Source organism: Ahaetulla prasina, chromosome 5 (genome assembly GCF_028640845.1).
Source record: "Ahaetulla prasina isolate Xishuangbanna chromosome 5, ASM2864084v1, whole genome shotgun sequence".
Classification (NCBI taxonomy): domain Eukaryota; kingdom Metazoa; phylum Chordata; class Lepidosauria; order Squamata; family Colubridae; genus Ahaetulla; species Ahaetulla prasina.
Genome location: NC_080543.1, coordinates 55,436,959 through 55,453,682, shown reverse-complemented (window position 1 = coordinate 55,453,682; position 16,724 = coordinate 55,436,959). Strand labels below are relative to the sequence as shown.

The 16,724-nt window shown below is 34.4% G+C and overlaps 1 protein-coding gene across 5 annotated transcripts in view; it reads left to right on the top strand.

Annotated features, from left to right (window-relative positions):
- Positions 1-16,724, top strand: part of SCAF4 (SR-related CTD associated factor 4) — a 63,658-nt gene that overhangs the window by 33,460 nt on the left and 13,474 nt on the right. For all 5 annotated transcript variants that reach the window (XM_058184698.1, XM_058184696.1, XM_058184699.1 and 2 more), the window contains 8 exons: positions 32-199; positions 1,794-1,873; positions 4,351-4,541; positions 8,124-8,224; positions 8,778-8,891; positions 9,499-9,655; positions 12,830-12,993; positions 16,453-16,615. In XM_058184698.1, the coding sequence (XP_058040681.1) occupies positions 32-199; positions 1,794-1,873; positions 4,351-4,541; positions 8,124-8,224; positions 8,778-8,891; positions 9,499-9,655; positions 12,830-12,993; positions 16,453-16,615 (1,138 nt within the window). The remainder of the gene's footprint in view (positions 1-31; positions 200-1,793; positions 1,874-4,350; positions 4,542-8,123; positions 8,225-8,777; positions 8,892-9,498; positions 9,656-12,829; positions 12,994-16,452; positions 16,616-16,724) is intronic.

Genomic DNA, 16,724 nt, shown 5'->3' with positions numbered 1-16,724 from the left:
ACTGCTTACCTATGCATTCTTCTTGTGCAAGGTACCCCTCCCTCCAAATGGACAGATGCCTAGTTATGGACTTCTGCCTACACCACAGTTTACTCCTATAGGTCAACAAGTTATACAGTCTTCACCTCAGGTGCAGCAGCCTTTTCAATCTTCTTTTCCAGCACAAAGTGAATCACATTTACAGAAAGCACATCAGCAGGTAAAGAGCTATTTATACCCAATATTTTAGGCTTAATGCTATATATTGTTTCAAGAAAATGCTACTGTACTGCTTACCAGATTCCCTTACAGTATATTTCATTTACTAATTTTAAATTACATGCATTGATTTTTCAAATGAGATTTTTGGTTGCAAGTTACATATTTTAGATTTTAAAGTTGAGGAATTAAATACACAGTATTCAATGCTAGTGATTTGAAATTGCAGAAGAATGTAATAAAGAGGATGACCTTCCCTCTGACAAACAAACTGCTTGCAAATTCTGAAGATCTAGAATGGGAAGCCCATTCCTTTAAATCAGTATGTTTTTCGATCATAGATCAATAGATCTTTAATGAAATCTGTACCAATAAACTAAGTTGGAAGGGAAATAGTAAGCAAATTTATTCTGGTTATAAAGTACTTAGGTAAGAAATCAGAATAAATACATATGCATTTGTCCAACATACATTGATAGAAGTGAGACCAGAAATCTCTTTGCCAATGTCATTTTCATTGCAGTGAATATTAAATTCCATCTTGCTCAATTGGTCAGGCAACATTTTTATAATTACAGAGAAAAAAACTGTTCCAAAATGGGAAGTAGAATTTTTTTTTATTTTTCTTTGTTTAGCTTGTTATTGTTTATTGATGTCTTATGTATTTTTTTATTTTTGTATATATATTTTTTGTAAAACAAATGTGTTCAAGTTATACTGTATAAGGACCATCAATGTTAATCTTATATTTTACTCAGCTACTGGTGTTAAAAAGTATTTATGAGAAAATATTTGATAACTTTTTACTAATTTTTATTTGCTATTCATAATCTTATACATAATCCTGTGCTTTCTTACTAAGAAATAAATTCCAAGGAGCTCAATGGAATTTACTGTCCATGTATTAATTCTACTACTAACATCTGTATTTAAAAGACAAAGGTCATTCTTTTGAAGACAGCAAAGTCCAGAGAGGACTGCTGGTTTGAAAGGGTCAAAGAGGTCATCTATGTTAGAATTGAACAGCCCTCCCTCAATAGAAAGGGAGGGATACGACATCCTCTATCTTCAGTCCACAACACAGTCCTTGCAACGGTTTCAAGAAGGCTTCACATCCATTTGCACTACTCAGGTGACCCTGAGGACATTGCCAGGTGACCTCAACAACTCTCTCAAAGATTGCAAATGACCAGCTGTCTGCAAGGAGAATAAATCCTTCCATTTCCCATCATCCAGTCAGAGATAAAGAAGCTTCTTGGATGAGAAGCAAAATGTCTTCAAAGAAAAAACATGAAGTCCAGTTGCCTCTTGAAAAGCATCTTTGGGTTACTTGGATGACTGAGAATTTTTTTTTTTTGTTTACATTTATCTCCATACATTCTACTACTAAAACATTTTTAATATAAATCATATGTAGCTTTGTGACTCTGTAACATGATTATATTTTAGGTTTGTTGTGTGTGTGTGTGTGTATTCAACATAATTAAAGGAACAGAGATGAAAACCTGTGTAATTCGAACAGTAACTCTAGTTTCAAAGTTGATACTGATCTGAAAAGAGTATCACTGATCATAAATCCTTGCTGATTGTTTAAGGAACTGGAAGTGGATCAACATCCAACTCAAGAAGGAAAAAGACATGAGAACAGAAAGTCGAGATCTAGATCAGCATCAAGGTAGGAGTGCTTTATAATTAATAGTATTTTAAATAAGTGAATTGACATAACTGATATACTGTAGAAGGCTAGGCTTTAGTTTTTATAACCCAGGTTTAAATGGAAGGGAGAATAATTTTTAAATAATTCGTAAAAACAGTTGTGGAAAGTAGTACTAAAAACGCAAATGCACAGGACAGCATTAAGCATATAAAGCCATGAAATGTATGACTCTAGCAATAAAAAGACATAGACATTACAGGAAATAACCCCTAAAATTTTCATTTTATTACTTGAAGGTCATCTTTTTTCTTTTTTAAAAAAGACTTAATTCATAAAGCCTAATTCATTCATCCATTGTTGTCAATTAGATATAGATTTCTTCTTCCAATGTTGCATAATGATTTTTAAGGAATCAGCACGCCTGGTATCCCTTCCCTAAACAATTCCTGTTAATTTGACAGTTTATAAAAAAGATATAGCTAAGAAGAACCTAGTATTTTTAACATACAATAATAGATATGGAGTCATACTAATGACCAGAATTATGATATGTCATACCATAAGAGTTAATATTCCATCTTTTAAGGATTATAAAACAGCATAACAGCATAACAGCAGGATTATAACAAGCATTTTCTAAGCTGTCAGTTTATAGGAAGTAAAACTTTTTGTAGCCCAAATCTCATTTTAAAATAGTAGAAAAGTGTTTTTATGTTAAACTTCTGTAAGTGTATTAGGACAGGACATTCAAATTACTTACTTTAAAAGTTACATAAATAAGTAGGATCAATTTCATAAAGTTTCTTCAACTAAAAAGAGTTATTGATTTAGGATTCACAAATAATTTCTCCAAAACTTTTGGAGCCTCAAAAAGCAGAAATGGTATCTAGATCACATATAACAAATAATAGGAGCTTAAGATAAATATCTTAACATCTACATAAAGCTGTTGGGAGACACCATCAGTGGTTTGGGGTACAATAGCATCAGTTCATGTCTGTCCAATGCAGGTTGGGCAGTGTGAAATTTGAAGGGTCTGAGGGGAAAAGAAATAGGTTGAGACTGAATTAAAGAAAGATGGAGACTGACTGTTGATCCAAAAGCCATCTGAATGCATGACAATCTCACTGTTAATTCTTGATGTATTTGTGATCTCACAGAAATAACTGATATTGTGGCTATAGATTTTTTTGATTTCTATCCTTTTCTACTTAGTTAAGATTTATCTACATTTAGCAGGAGATCCTAATCCTTTAATATTCCAAATTACAGAGCATTGCCATTGATGTTATTAATATAGAAAACCACAAGTAACAAAAAAGCCGCATGTTATGTTCATCCATACCATACATAGATTGTATCTAAAAATGAGGAAAAAAATAATAAATGTATCTTTCTTTAATGACCACAATCATGATGAAATCTCAGTTGTTGAATGAAGTGGTAGTTAAGTAAGGCATCATGTGACAGTTTCACACAATGACAAAGATCCTAGCACTCTTGGTTGCAGTCATTAAATGAGCTCATAAGTTGTTAAGCAAATGCCCAGAAGTAAAATCCTTCTGTGCCTGTGAGCACCTTGCAGCTCTATAGCACAGAGAAAGAGACAAGAGGAGAGACTTTAGCTCTGTGCTTGGTTGGCTTTCACCTTTTGAAATCTTTCATCACAAAGCTTTTTTAGGAAGCCTCTTGGCAAGTTGCAACAGCTTGCATCTTTCCATGCCAGCTTTCCTTTTGACTATCTGGGGAGCAGTCAAAGAAGATTGCAGAGGGTGAGCACACGATTATGGGGTGCTTGACATCCAGTTGTAATTGGGAACAGGTTGCCAAGTACTCAGATTGCAATCATGTGACTGTAGATGTGTTGCACCCTTGCCTTTAACAATAGTTAAAAGAGGACTACCAGTAAAAATAAAAATAAAATTGCTAAATCCCTAATCAGCAGTTGTTGAGCATTATAGACTTTCTCTGCTACCACTTACACAAATTAATAAACGAATCATGGTGATTATTGATATTCTTACTGTTATATGAACAATACAGAAGAAAAAATGTAATGAAAGGTTTATTCTTTAATAAATGCCTATTAAAGAAGAGGGGGAAAAATTAAAGTGAGGAAAGATTAAAAAAACTCCACAAAGATAGCTGTGAAAGAACTTCCAATTTATATACTTTATTATTTGATAATTTCAGCTGTCTTGAAGTCTGATGGAGAATTACCAGTACTCTTGAACAGTGATTTTGAGTTATTTGTCCAATATTTTTTCTGCATTGTTGAATATCCTTAAAAAAACCGGGGGAAAAACATGAGATTTTTTTTAAATTTCCCTGTTCATCTATACATGTAGAATGGCCCATTTTTGAAATGTCATTTCCTTTTGGCACATTAAAAGCAAACTCACAGTGAATGACTGAGATCAGCTGTACAAATGGAAAAGATAGGAATGAACCCTCTCAGTATCTAAATTACCACATACATTTCTTTTTTATACTAGATCACCCAAAAGAAGAAGATCACGATCTGGTTCTCGAACTCGAAGATCACGGCATCGTCGTTCTCGATCCCGATCCCGGGACAAGCGCCGTCATTCTCCTAGGTCACGGTCCCAGGAAAGACGCGAGAGGGAGAGGGAGAGAGAACGCAGAGTAAAAGGTCTTCCTCCAATCAAACCAGAAACAGTTAGTGGTGAGTATTTTTTGAAATATTTTTTATTAAGGATTTTGATTACAATAGAAAAAGCAAATGGTGGCCGTGGTGGCTCAGGCTGTAAGATAGCCTGTTATTAAAACACAGCAGCCTGCAATTACTGCAGGCTCGAATCCCATCAGGCCCAAGGTTGACTCAGCCTTCCATCCTTTATAAGGTAGGTAAAATGAAGACCCAGATTGTTGGGGGGGGCAATAAGTTGACTTTGTAAATATACAAATGGAATGAGACTATTGCCTTACACACTGTAAGCCGCCCTGAGTCTTCAGAGAAGGGTGGGATATAAATGTAAATTAAAATATATATATATAAACTAAACTTGGGGAGAGAGGGAGATGCAAAGAAAGAAAGAGATACTTGAAGAAGTGATTTCCAATCTTTATCACATGAGTATAAACAAACTTAGTAACTTTTCACCCTCTATAAGATTACAAATAAATATCTCTTCTTCCCATAATTTGTCCTTTATCTACATGCAGATTCATAAATTGTCAACTTTTGAGTCCCATAGACTGTCTATAAAGATTTAACAGAGCTTTATAGAAAAATACCCAATCTTTGGTCAAACAAATCAATTTTATATTTCTCCTTTTTTACTTCAACAATCTTTTAATTTCTTCAAATGTTGAAGTATTTAATGTCTTTTCAACTTTTCTGTCTCCCATACCAAAGGCTTCTTCAAGGCTTTAGCTTCCTCTTTTGTAAATCACATTAAAAAATCATTATTGAGGTCATTTTCTTGGTTTGTATTTCTATGTTAATTTTCAAAGCTTTATGTAACTTTTGTACATTCACTAGAAAGTGCTAATCCTGGCCATTCTTTTGGCTTGTCACTTAAGTTTCCACTTTAGCTGCCTTCTCTTACCTTGTAACCTACAATTTTTTTAAAAAAAATTATCCAGTATTTCTGGTTCTAATATTTCTACATCATGCAGATTTGTTTGACATTTCTCATTTAGTATTTAATATGTTTTGGATATAGCCTGTCTATAGAAACAGACACCATTACTAACATTGTAGCTGCTAATTTTTGACTCCGTTCTTCAAAAATTTCCTGAAGTATTTTAAGCGTAACAATGTTTTGTGTGATTTTATAAATCCCAATACTAACTAAAAACAAAATGCAGGTTTTTAGTCTTTCACTTTTTCTTTTCTGCACGAAATCATAGTCTCCACTTTGTTATCACTTAGGATAGAAAGAATAATTGTCTTCCCATGAATGGCTATATAATTATTCTCAAAATCTTATAGTACAAGTCTGAATATTTCATATTTATCTGAACCATTAATTTGTTTATAACTTTCTTAACTCAAAAGCTTATTTAGCCTTTTGCCACTTATTTCAAACTCATTAAATTCTTAAGCTTATTGTTATTTTATTTTTTTGTTTTGAATAAACTTAAATTCAACAGGTTGCTTTTCAGACTTGTTCTGAAGGCATTTGATAGCCTTAAAGTAGCAAATAAATAATTTCTGGAATTGAAAGTGAAGTTAGTGAATCTATGTCCTTTAAAACAGGGGTCACCAACCTTTTGGACCGCAGGGACCACTAAATTCGTAATTTTAAATCCTGTGGATCACTAATATGATCTGCCTAATAACTGGCTGGCATGGCAAGGTGGTCATGTGACTGGATGGGGGTGGCCAACTCGATGTCGTTCACATTGTGGGACGCCTTGCCAGCCTCTACTTGCCACTTCTCGTCTGCTCGCCTGGGTTCCTTAGGGCTTCAACGGGAAGCCGTTGCTGGAGCTAAGCAGCCACCATGAGAAAGAGTTGGCAAAACAGCTCAGTTCAAATTGGATTTGACCAAGAAGGAGGCTCAGCCGAAGCACCTCACTGAGGACTACGAGCATAGGTTTTCCAAGCAGAGGGAAGACCTGAGGGAGTACAAGGCCAGGTACCGGCGCCTGGAGGCTCAATGGGCTGAAATGGTCGTCCAATTCCAGGCCATGATCCAGTCCCACTGAAACAAGGCCCTCTGACTCTTCTCCACCAGAGGTACTTCCCTCCAGCCCTTTGCCCAAAGCCACTCACCAGGAGGTCAAAGCAGACCCCAAGTCAGTATTTCTGCCCCCCTCCAACCCACACAAAAAGACCCCGAAGAGGGAGACTCACTGCAGCAACACAGTTCATTGCACGTATCCGGTCCAGGGGCCATAGTTTGGGGACCCCTGATTTAGTGGCTTAGGACTGGGTTACTTACGGGACCGCCTACTGCCGCCATTTGCCTCCCACCAACCCGTGCGCTCTCACAGAGAGGGACTCCTCAGGGTGCCGTCAGCCAAGCAATGTCGGCTGGCAGCCCCCAGGGGAAGGGCCTTCTCTGTGGGGGCTCCCACCCTCTGGAACGAACTTCCCCCAGGACTTCGTCAACTTCCTGACCTTCGGACCTTCCGCCGCAAGTTGAAGATGTATTTATTTTTCCGCGCAGGACCGGCATAGAATTTTTAGAAGTTCTGTTATTCAATTTTAAATTTTAAAGTGGGTTTTATTGTTTTAAATGCATTTTAAATTGGGGCCATATTTAATAAGTTTTTTAATTATTGATTTTAGTCTGTATTTATTTATCGTTGTTTTATTTGGCTGTGAACCGCCCTGAGTCCTTCGGGAGAAGGACGGTATAAAAATTTAATTAATTAAATAAATAAAATAAATAATAGTGCAATATAAAAAATGCAAATAATTTTTCTGTGGACCACCGAAATTTTCTCACAGACCACCAGTGGTCCATGGACCACCAGTTGGTGACCACTGCTTTAAAAGGTTCTGCCAGAGCTACAAGCATAATGGCTGTTCCTTTTATCTCCTGGTGCTCAAATCCATGGGACACTGTTCTCCTGTGGTCCCATCATGAGGAACAACTGACCAGAGCACAGGTGGATAGAGATATTCCTCAACTTACAAACATTCATTCAGCTCCATTTGAAATGTTGCTGATGCAGAGGCCCTGCAGTCACATGATCAAAATTTGGGCACCTGGCAGACTGCCTGCATTTTACATCCACAGGGGCGCTTCAGTTCCCTCCACTTGTCCATCTTCCCTCCCTCCCCACTGTGCCTTTTTAGCTGCTCTTCACCCAGCCCCAGAATTACGCATTTTACACAGCTGCCTTCTGTCCCAGTTCCCTGCACCAACATTTTGCCTTTTGCACCCAGCCACTATGCTCAAAGCAGAAGTGCCTTGCACCCCTTAATGGACTTGCTGATCAGGCCTGAAACAATGAGGCGTTAAGAATTTGTTTATGGATAAGAGATGGACATGGGAAGAATAGATTATTTTTTGTATTTTAAAAGAAAAGGTTAAGAAGAATAAGCTATTAAAATTACTTATACTTAACGGTAATGAAGAGGGAAGTCATTTCATTTTTTTTCTTTTATGTTATTCTTTCTGTTTCTCTTTATTTTTCCTTTATTATTTTACTTTACATTTTTATCTAATTATAACTTTTTAACAAAATTGCTATAATATTTGTGATGTACATTTAAAAAAGATTTGTATACATTTGAAATAATGTTCATTTTAATATTTAAGTCCATTCAAATATATTTCTCTCTTAGTTTGCAGTACAACTCTTTGGGTAGGACAGCTGGATAAACGAACAACACAGCAGGATGTTGGAAGTCTCCTGGAAGAGTTTGGTCTAATTGAATCTATAAATGTGAGTGTCAGTCTCAAAAAAAACAAAACAAAACAAAACAACAACAAAAACCCAACAACCTAGCAATAAAAAGCAAGTTAACATTTCATTTGAAACTTTAGACTTTTCTGTGACATAGGACTATTACTAGTACATTAATAAAAGAAAAAAATATGAAAAATAAGTAACATTCAATTTTATAGTTTCCTTGAATTTTGCCTTTATAGTTTAATTTAGTTATTTATTATTTCGTGCCTTTGAGTCAATCTAGATTCCTAGCAACTTACCTGGATAAGTTTCTACAATTTTCTTGGCAAGATTTTCAAAGTGCCATTGCCTTTTTCTTAGGATTTACAGAAAGTGGATGGCCCAAGGTCATGAAGTGAGCTTCATGCCTAAGGAAGAACTAGAATTCATGGTCATTTGATTTTTAGCCTGATTCCTTAACTACTACAGCAAACCAAACTGGCCCCGTTATTAATAATAATTTTAGGTACAATTTAAAATCACAATACATTTTAAATAACATATATTATTCTTGTAAAGTAATTTAATATTTCTTTGTTGAAAATAGATGATCCCCCCAAGAGGATGTGCTTATATTGTAATGGTACAGAGACAAGATGCAAACCGTGCCCTGCAGAAACTGAGTCGTGGTAACTTTAAAGTCAATCAGAAATCTATAAAAGTATGTTTACATTTTTCCTATCCTAAAAAGAATATTTTGATTGATTTTTGTACAAGAACAATAATTCAGTGCCTATAAGATTATAACAGAAGGTGAATATCACCTATACGTGTTGAGGTAAATTTGCATAATTGGGCTCACTTGTGTTTTTTTATATTTATATTGCTGTAGGATTGAAAAGTAGGAAAATATACTCTAGTTATCTGTAGTTTAATGTCAGTTGTAGGGCTGATTCAACTAGTTTAGCTTTTCAGATTGTGTGTGGCACACCACGTCAAACAATTTGATTGGCATTTGATAATTTTAAAACAGTATTTGGCAGTTATTCCTATTTCACTTCCCAAAGGCAAAGAGCCACAACTACATGTTTTTTTACTATAAGTCACTAAAAAAATTTAAAAGGGAAAGAATTCATGGTGGAGTCGGCTGAACCACTATAATCAGCAAGGGATATGAAATAAATACATGTAATTTCTGCATAGCTTTAACTGTGATTGAACCAGTTCATTACCTACCTGATTTTATGATTATATTGAACTGAATGAATATAATTTATTATCTTAATAGTAAAACTTGCAGTCTGACAAGTGTGCTCTTTTTCCTTCAGATTGCTTGGGCTTTAAATAAAGGAATTAAGCCAGATTATAAGCAGTATTGGGATGTAGAATTAGGTGTTACCTACATACCATGGGGTAAAGTTAAACCTGAAGATTTGGAAAGCTTTTGTGAAGGAGGAATGCTGGACAATGATACACTTAGTTCTGGTAAGAAAATAAATTTATGTTTAAATAGAAGTTTTAATTAAAATCTTTGTATACATAAAATATTTTAATCAATTAAAAAACAGCTTCAGCTATTCAGGAATTGAATTAGATGTTACATACAAAAAGTAGCTTTTAAGGAAAAATGAAATTTTGAGTAAAACCACTTAGCATGGATATGAGGCTTGGAAGTAGTATGTGATTCTAAATGTCTGAAATCCTCCAAGAGAAGAAAATACAGTTTGTTATTGTACGCAGTCTTAAGTTTACACTTTAAGGATTTGGATATATTAGAATAGGGTCAGAAAAAGCACAATAAAGATAATTCAAAATTAGAAGTTAATTCTTATGAAAAGATGTGGAAGGAGAGATAATTTAGCCCTTTTCAATACTTTAGAGAAGAAGTCAAAACCTATTCATGTTATGAAGGAAGTGTCTGACTGAATGTTAGGAAAAAATATTTCTATTAGAAAGAGAGTGGAAGTTGAATGAATTACTAAGGGGAGAGCAGAGTTTCTTTTCATTAAGTGAATTCAGATAAGAGAGTTAACCATGTGCCAGGGATGCTGGAGTTCTATAAGTAAACAGAGAATTAGACTTGACAGTTTAAATAACCCTTTCAACTATATGACTCTATGAGATTGGGATACATAGCAATACTGCTTCTCTTGGTTATAGTTGTCTAAGCTGATGAAAATAATACAGACCCTGTCAAAACATAACAGAATTATAATATGAAAGAGGCTTGGTCAAAATGAGTTTTGAAAATTCATTTTCAATTAAAATGCAATAAAGCTGAATACCATTCGTAAAATCTTAATATATTCATTTATATTGAAATATCAAATTTACAAACTGCCAATCTCACTCACAGAGTGACTCCGGACCCAATTATAAAGTTTAAACATTAATTAGTATGGAAGTTAGATAGTCAAATGGTAACACCATTCTGTAAAGAATGCAAAAGGCTTGGTTGCAGATGTGGCCTCTTGATGCCTTTTTTAAAACGAAAGAAGAGAGTTGGTTTGCTCCCAAGAGAGCTTGTTACTTACCTTGAAAACAATATTCTTTGTCCATTAAAGCAACTAAAGGAGTTGAAAGCAGGGATATTTTAAAAGAATTTCCTTTTAAGATTTCAAATACTGAAACAGGTTCTTCAGGAAGTCAGGACAGAAAGTGTAACATTACCTTCTTAAATTGTGCCTACTAAAATAGTAGCCAAAAAAATTGCAAGTGAAAGGTGGTTCCAATATTGTACCCAATTGGCTGCATTTTTCACCAACTGAAATTTCTCTTTGTGTCGCCAAATCAATTTGTGCTGTATCCAAGCCATGGATTTGGCCCTTTTAGAAACAGTTGTATCCAGTATACAGCAAACATGGTTTTGTAAACAAATTCATTACAATTGAATATTTCAAGATATAGTTGATGAGCAAGAAGCAATCCCAAATTACACAGCAATCCCAAATTTCAGGGTATATATCTTACTTTTTAAATGCTACATTAGGAATTATGCAAGTTTGGCATATCCTAGACATGAGAATAGAAATAGAAATAGAACAGAACAGAACAGAATAACAGAGTTGGAAGGGACCTTGGAGGTCTTCTAGTCCAGCCTCCCTGCTCAAGCAGGAGAACCTATACAATCTCAGACAAGTGACTGTCCAGTTTCTTCTTAAAAACCTCCAGTGATGGAGCACCCACAATTTCTGAAGGCAAGCTGTTTCAGTGGTTAATTGCCCTTAATGTTAGGAAGTTTCTCATTAACTCCAGGTTGCTTCTCTCTTTGACCAGTTTCCAACCATTATTTCTTATCCTGCCCTCTGGTGCTTTGGAGAATAATTTGACCCCCTCTCCTTTGTGACAATCCCTCAAACAATGATAAAACAATTCTCATTAAATTTTATATCTGTTTTAGGACTGTGTCTATTCTGAATGCTGAATACTGACTTCTAGAGGACAATACAAATTCAGATAATAATAAGCAGGATTTAAATAGAATGCATAAAACTAAAATGTACAATATATCTAGAAAAATAGATAACCTTCATTTTAGAGAGCCATATGATTATAGACTAAATTTAATATACTAAGGACATTTTATACGTGGGTCTATGTACTGTATGTTAAATTATTCAATATTTACATATAATTTTAGTTCATAGTGGTGATGTATAAATGTTTTGGGTTTTTTTGCCAAATTGACATGTTAATGTGACTTTGAAAAACTGCTGACATATATACATACAGTTGCATTAGCGGGAAACAAATAGGAAGGAAAATCCAAGTGCCTGAATAAAATAGTACATTATGCCTTATTGAAGTGCTCTGATGAAGTCTTTATGGCTGTCTAGAGTTTGGATTCAATTTGGAAAATATTTGGATGATCCAGGATGAATACTGCACCTTCCTGCAATTCATTAAAGTAGCTGCATGTGTTTCCAAGAATTTATAGCTGCAGCATAGATTTACCATAGTATATTCAATCCTAGAAACAGTTACAGTTGCTTAAATGAGTTTCTAATTAGTGTTGTGTTCATACTTCATGCAGCGCCACTTTAAATAGTATTTGCAAAATTCAGAGCTCTAGTTCGTATATTTAAAAAAACGAAGCTACCTTGACAGCATATACACACACATTTGAGGAGGAAAGTATTTTGAGTTTCTGCTTATTTCATCCATCTGTTGCACAGAAAAACTTGAATATTGTGAAATGGTCTTAAATAGATTTAGGATATACAGATACTTTTTCCACTAATGGAAGTGAAATCTGTATTTGTTTATTCTGTCTATACTTCTGGATATTATTAATCTAGTTTTATAAACAATCATTTTCATGAAAAAAAACTGTGGAATGTTTTCTATGCTGGATTACTATAAAAATATTTCTTGCCTAGGCCATAATTCTGAATATATAATGATTAGAAAGCAGTATAAAGAGACTGAGTTGAAGATGTAGTATTTAAAAGAAAGCTACATTTTTTATGAAGAAACTTGCCTTCGTCTTATTTATATAAAGAAAAATAAATAAAGACATGTATGAATTCTGTATACAATGTGTTTAGGTAACCTTGTGTGCACTAGGAATTAAACATATTTAAAGCAATTTAAAGATAAGTTTAACTGAATGAATAAATTGAGATCAAATATTTTTACATTCTTTTTAATCTTTTATAGAATGGAAAGGAATTCCAAAAAAATCAGAAAACCAGTTAGCCCAGAATGGAGGGGCTGGAAGTGGTGATACTGCACATAATGAACAAACATCATCTGTAGCCAAAGCTTTGCCAGTCCAAATGCCTGTACCTATACCTACACCAATAACAGTACCACCCCCACAGGCAAGTTCAACACCTCCCTTCCTCCCCCCTCTCCCTCCCTCCCTCTGTTTTACTTCATACTTCAATTGGATACTTGTATAACTTCATATAAATTTTATTATTCCTAAATAAGTAATTCAATACTTGGTTTTGATATGTGTGTAATATGGGTTCAATTGTTGAAAATTGTATTTGAAATTCTCCCAAATATTAACATGCAAACATTGTATAATAATCAGGCCATGATAACTTCATTGTGTACAAAATCAGCATGAGAATTAAATTAATAGAAAATAGAAGTTATGTTTGAGGCCCCGTTTGCAGATTCGTTAAATTGGATTTAATTGTGAATGAGAACCTGAAAAATAACATAAGTGTGTCCTTCAATTGAAATTACTTTTATTACACAGCATTTTAAAAAAGGGATATATAAATTGAGGATTTTTCCTCATTGTGGATAAGATAATAAGTAATCTTTCTGTTGAGTGGAAAGAATATACAGTATTAACTTACAAAGTATAATTTCTGAGGATCTTTCATGAAGAAATTGAGGTCAAACTCAGAGTAGATTTCCTAAGAAATAAAGCTTTAGAAGTGTGTTAGATTTTCAAAATGATGACCTCTTGAGCATTTTAGCACTTTGCTAAAAAAATGATATAGCTGAAATAAATCATACTACAAACCTTTTTTTAAAAAAATAAATAAACTAATTTTTAGAAACAGTAGTGACAGATAATTTGTACATTATGTAATTATAATATTTTCCCATCTATAAGATGTTCCCAGGTATAGGACACCTCCCCCTTCACTTTTCTTACCCAAAATTCAGAAATCAATATTTTAAACATTAATTAGAAAACATTTGTTTTGCAGAGTAAGACATTCGATTACTGGTACCGGTATTTATTTTTTTGTTTTCTGACATTTTTATGGGCTCAGAACGCTCGGACATTACAGCTTCCTGTCACATCTGGGCACTGGCTACAGGTTCTCCGCAGCATCAGCTGACATCAGTTACATAAGGCTCATGATTGGAGGAAACTTGTTAGCTTGTCTCTGCAATCAGAAATTTCGCTTGTGAGGCTAGTTTGCAGAGATAAGATATCTGCAGTTTCACAACCTTGGTTCTCCTCTCAGCCCCCATGTATAAGACGCTCCTCCATTTTTAGGTAAATATTTTTAAGAAAAAGTATCATCCATGGAAAAAAACGGTAATCATAAACAAGGTTAAGAACTAAAATTACTTTAACAAGAATTTTAAAAATGAATATATTTTTATCAAAATATTCAAATATTCCTCAAATTATGTAATAGCTTCAAGTATGTTTACATATGTAGATGAATGTATATCAGATGCTAAATTCATAGCAGAAGGAAGTGATATCAAATCATAAACCAGAAAAAAATAAAACTATCATATTTATGTAGTTTTTCAGTTTGTGGAAAGCAAACATGATGACCTAGAGGGTGGCTCAGTGGCTAAGACACTGAGTTTGTAGATCGAAAGGTCGGCAGTTCAGTGGTTCTAATCCCTGGTGCTGCATAATGGGGTGAGCTCCCGTTACTTGTCCCAGCTTATGCCAACCTAGCAGTTCGAAAGCACGTAAAAAAATGCAAGTAGAAAAATAGGGATCACCTTTGGTGGGAAGGGAACAGCATTTTGTGCACCTTTGGCGTTTAGTCATGCCGGCCACATGACCACGGAGAGGTCTTCGGACAGCGCTGGCTCTGTGGCTTTGAAACAGAGAGGAGAGTCAAGAACGACTAGCACATATGTGCAAGGGGAACCTTTACCTTTACCTTAATCACAGTTTAAATTAAAAGAGTGTTATCCTAGCATATTATCTCTAATGACCATCTTCACTTTTAATTTCTTTATTAAGATGTTGTATGGTACAATTAGTTCTTGACATATAACCACAATTGAGCCCAAAATTCCTGTTGCTAAGTAAGAGTTAAATGAGCTTTGCCCCATTTAATAACCTTTTTTGCCATAGTTGCTAAGGGAATTATTGCAGTTGTTAAGTGAATCATACATCAAATTTGCCTTCCCCCATTGACTTATTTGTCAGAAGCTGGCTGGGAAGGTTACAAATAAGTGATCACATGACCCTGAGACAGTGCAGCTGTTAGAAATACATGCCAGTTGCCAAGTGTCCGAATTTTGATCATTTGACCATGGGAATAATGCAATGGTCGTGTGAAAACTGGTAATAAATCTCTTTTCAGTGTCGTAACTATGAGCGGCTACTAAACGAACGGTTGTAAGTCAAGGACTGCCTGTAAATGAGCATATGCAATATACTGTTGAACAGCAAGTAAAGCTTTGCCCCAAATTTAAAATACCTTGTAAACAAATAACGAAATGGAAAATAAAACTATAAAAATATTAAAATCTAATAGTTTTAATCTATCTTAGAATTTGTCTACTTGTGTAGCAAAAATTGAATGTATAAAATATATACACATTTACTTTTAACCAATTGTTTTATAGAGATGATGCAGCATTTAAAATATTTTACTATTTGTAATTAAAATTTTTCCCTATCCAATTACACTTAAAATTTTGAACATGAAGAATTATGCTAATCAGAAATGTATTATTTTTAGTTCCATTAAAGTATAAATTATTTCAATTCAACTTACATATGACAATATCATGAGTGGTAATGTTACATCATTTTATTGATGCTAACAAGAAAGAATTGATGGCAAAAGAGATTAGCTATCACAGACAACTAGTGATTATACAACTCAGCAAACAAACCAAAAATATTAACAATTAAAGATCCTTTCCCATTGTGATATTCTCCAGCAATTCTGGATTAAATAACATTATACTAGTGTTGCTGGTTATGCATAATAAACCTTGTATTAATTATATTTTCAAATTTTGTAACGATAGAAGCATATAGTCCAACATGATGAATCCCAACATGGGAAAAGTTTGATTCAGAAGAAAAGTGCAAAGCAGTTCAAAGAAATCTTAAAGAATTTCACTGAGAGATAGAACTATAACCTAAACATTCTTAGTAGCTTTTTGTGCTGGACTCTATAGGTGCACTAATTGCACTGCTCCATCTAAAAAACACATTTTTGGAAAACACCCTAAAACAACATTTCAAACAGCACTTACGTGACATTGTATGACCTACTAGGTCGTTTAAATGTACACCCTTAATTAAAGAAATAATAGAAGTTGTGCCAAAGGGAGAAGCATTGATAAATAAGGAACCTCTGAATATTTGCTTTTGTCACTACTGTTTCTATATGAACTGTGTCTTGGTTTAAAAATAGCATTTATCAATGGTTTATTTTATTTGTGATTCAGAATTTAAATTTCTAACTATTAAGGACTTGAGATGTGAGGGTCTAATAAAAATGAACTTTACCACTTTTCTGTTTCTGACATCATTGTAAAGTTACCTGTAAGGATAAGAAACTATGCAATAAAATGGAAATAATTTTATCCAATTGCAGGTGCCACCACATCAACCAGGTCCTCCAATGGTTGGTACTCTTCAGCATCCTACATTTACTCCTCCATTAGGAATTCCACCTCCTGGATTTGGTCCTGGAGTTCCTCCACCACCACCACCACCATTTATGCGACCAGGCTTCAATCCAATGCATTTACCACCAGGTATATAATTGTTCCTAGAAAGTTTGTAGGCATATGAATTATGTGTGAAGTCATGCTGGCCACATGACCATGGAGATGTCTTCGGACAGCGCTGGCTCTTCGTCTTTGA